Source organism: Eimeria mitis, genomic scaffold (assembly GCF_000499745.2).
Source record: "Eimeria mitis Houghton genomic scaffold, Emh_scaff50, whole genome shotgun sequence".
Classification (NCBI taxonomy): domain Eukaryota; phylum Apicomplexa; class Conoidasida; order Eucoccidiorida; family Eimeriidae; genus Eimeria; species Eimeria mitis.
In genome coordinates, this window is record NW_013573300.1 from 43,232 (window position 1) to 44,783 (window position 1,552).

A 1,552-nucleotide genomic window follows, 5' to 3' on the forward strand; every position below is an offset into this window, starting at 1 on the left:
GGCTACTTGGCTGCTGGTATTCTCTCAGTCTACTTGGGCTTCAACTGGCGAGCGGCTATATCTCTGCAGGTTTTCTTTTTGTGGGTACTTACTGGCCTTGTAGCTAGCATCCCGCAGGAGTATATACAGACGCCAGGGGGCCCCCGGGGGGCCCCCGGGAGGGCCCCAGGGGGGGCCTCCAGGGGGGGCCCCAAGTACCTTCAGGATGATAAACATGCTCTAGACCAGCCGGAAGACCAGGAGCAGCAGCAGCAGCAACAGCAGCAGCAGCAGCAGCAGCAGGGGGGAGAGCAACTGCAGCTGCATACACTGCCAGCTGTAGAAGGAGACTGTTGTGTGAGCCCAGGCCAAGCAGAGACAGCGGGAACACACAGGAGGAAGTCGGTGGATGCTAGTCGGCATCCCCCAGACAGCAGCAGCAGCAGCAGCAGCAACAGCAACAGCAGCAGCAGCAGCAGCAGCAGCGTGCGGGCTTGGCCAGCTGCTCCCGCTGCAGTAGAGCTCTCGCCCCCCATCTGCAGCAGGAGAAACGCCTCCTTGGCGCTGCTGCTGTACGTCAGCTGGCGGCGTTGTTGCTGGGGGGGTTCGGGGGGTTTAGGGTTTAGGGTTTAGGGTTTAGGGTTTAGGGTTTAGGGTTTAGGGTTTAGGGTTTGGGGGGAGTATGGCTGTGTGGGGTGGGTCGAGGGTGTGTATGTTATTCTCTGTTTTTTTTTATTTCTTTTTCGTATGCATGCATCTGCATTTGTGTTGCTTTTGTTACTGCTTGCATGCATGCGTGTGCTGTGTAGCTACTGCTTCTTCTTCCGCTGCTGCTGCTGCTGCTGCTGCTGCTGCTGCTGCTGCTGCTGTATATTCTCTTTTGTATCTCCATCCTATAAATAAATAAATAAGTAAATAAACAAACAAATAAACAAACATAACTAAATAAATAATAAATAAACAAACAAACAAACAAACAAACAAATAAATAAACAAACATATATACATACATACATACATATATATATATATATATATATACATATGTGTGTGTGTGTGTGTGTGTGTGGCTCAGGACGCCGATGTACATGCTGCCAGTGCTGACGTTATGTTGTTTATTGTTTGTGGTTACGGGTGTACAGTTTTGGGGTACATTATTTTTTGGTTCTTTTCTGGGTTTGTCTCCTGCTGCAGCAGTAGCAGCATTTGCTGCTGTTGCTGCTACTTCTCCCGTTGCTGGGGTCCTTATGGGGGGCCTCACCGTCGATGCTGTAGGAGGATACAAAACACCTAAAGCACGCACACGTACACTCGCTGCATGCACTGCTTATGCTGCTGTTGCTGTTGCTTGCGGTAAGATATACACAAACCACAAACCCTAAACCCTAAACCCTAAACCCTAAACCCTAGACTGATCATTGCCTTCATGCGGGCAGCTTCCCTCTAAACGTATAAACATATATAAATAAATAAATAAATATAAATATATATAGACAAAAGAATAATAATACGAGTGTATATATATATATATATATATATATATATATATATATATATATATATATATATATAT

General features: G+C 46.8%; 1 protein-coding gene across 1 annotated transcript in view; it reads left to right on the forward strand.

Annotated features, from left to right (window-relative positions):
* Positions 1-1,083, forward strand: part of EMH_0050130 (uncharacterized protein) — a gene marked incomplete at both ends in the record, with an annotated part of 4,117 nt that extends 3,034 nt beyond the window's left edge. Inside the window, 2 exons of the mRNA XM_013500093.1 lie at positions 70-583; positions 1,055-1,083. Coding sequence (XP_013355547.1) covers positions 70-583; positions 1,055-1,083 — 543 coding nt within the window. The remainder of the gene's footprint in view (positions 1-69; positions 584-1,054) is intronic.
* Positions 1,084-1,552: the final 469 nt, after the last annotated feature.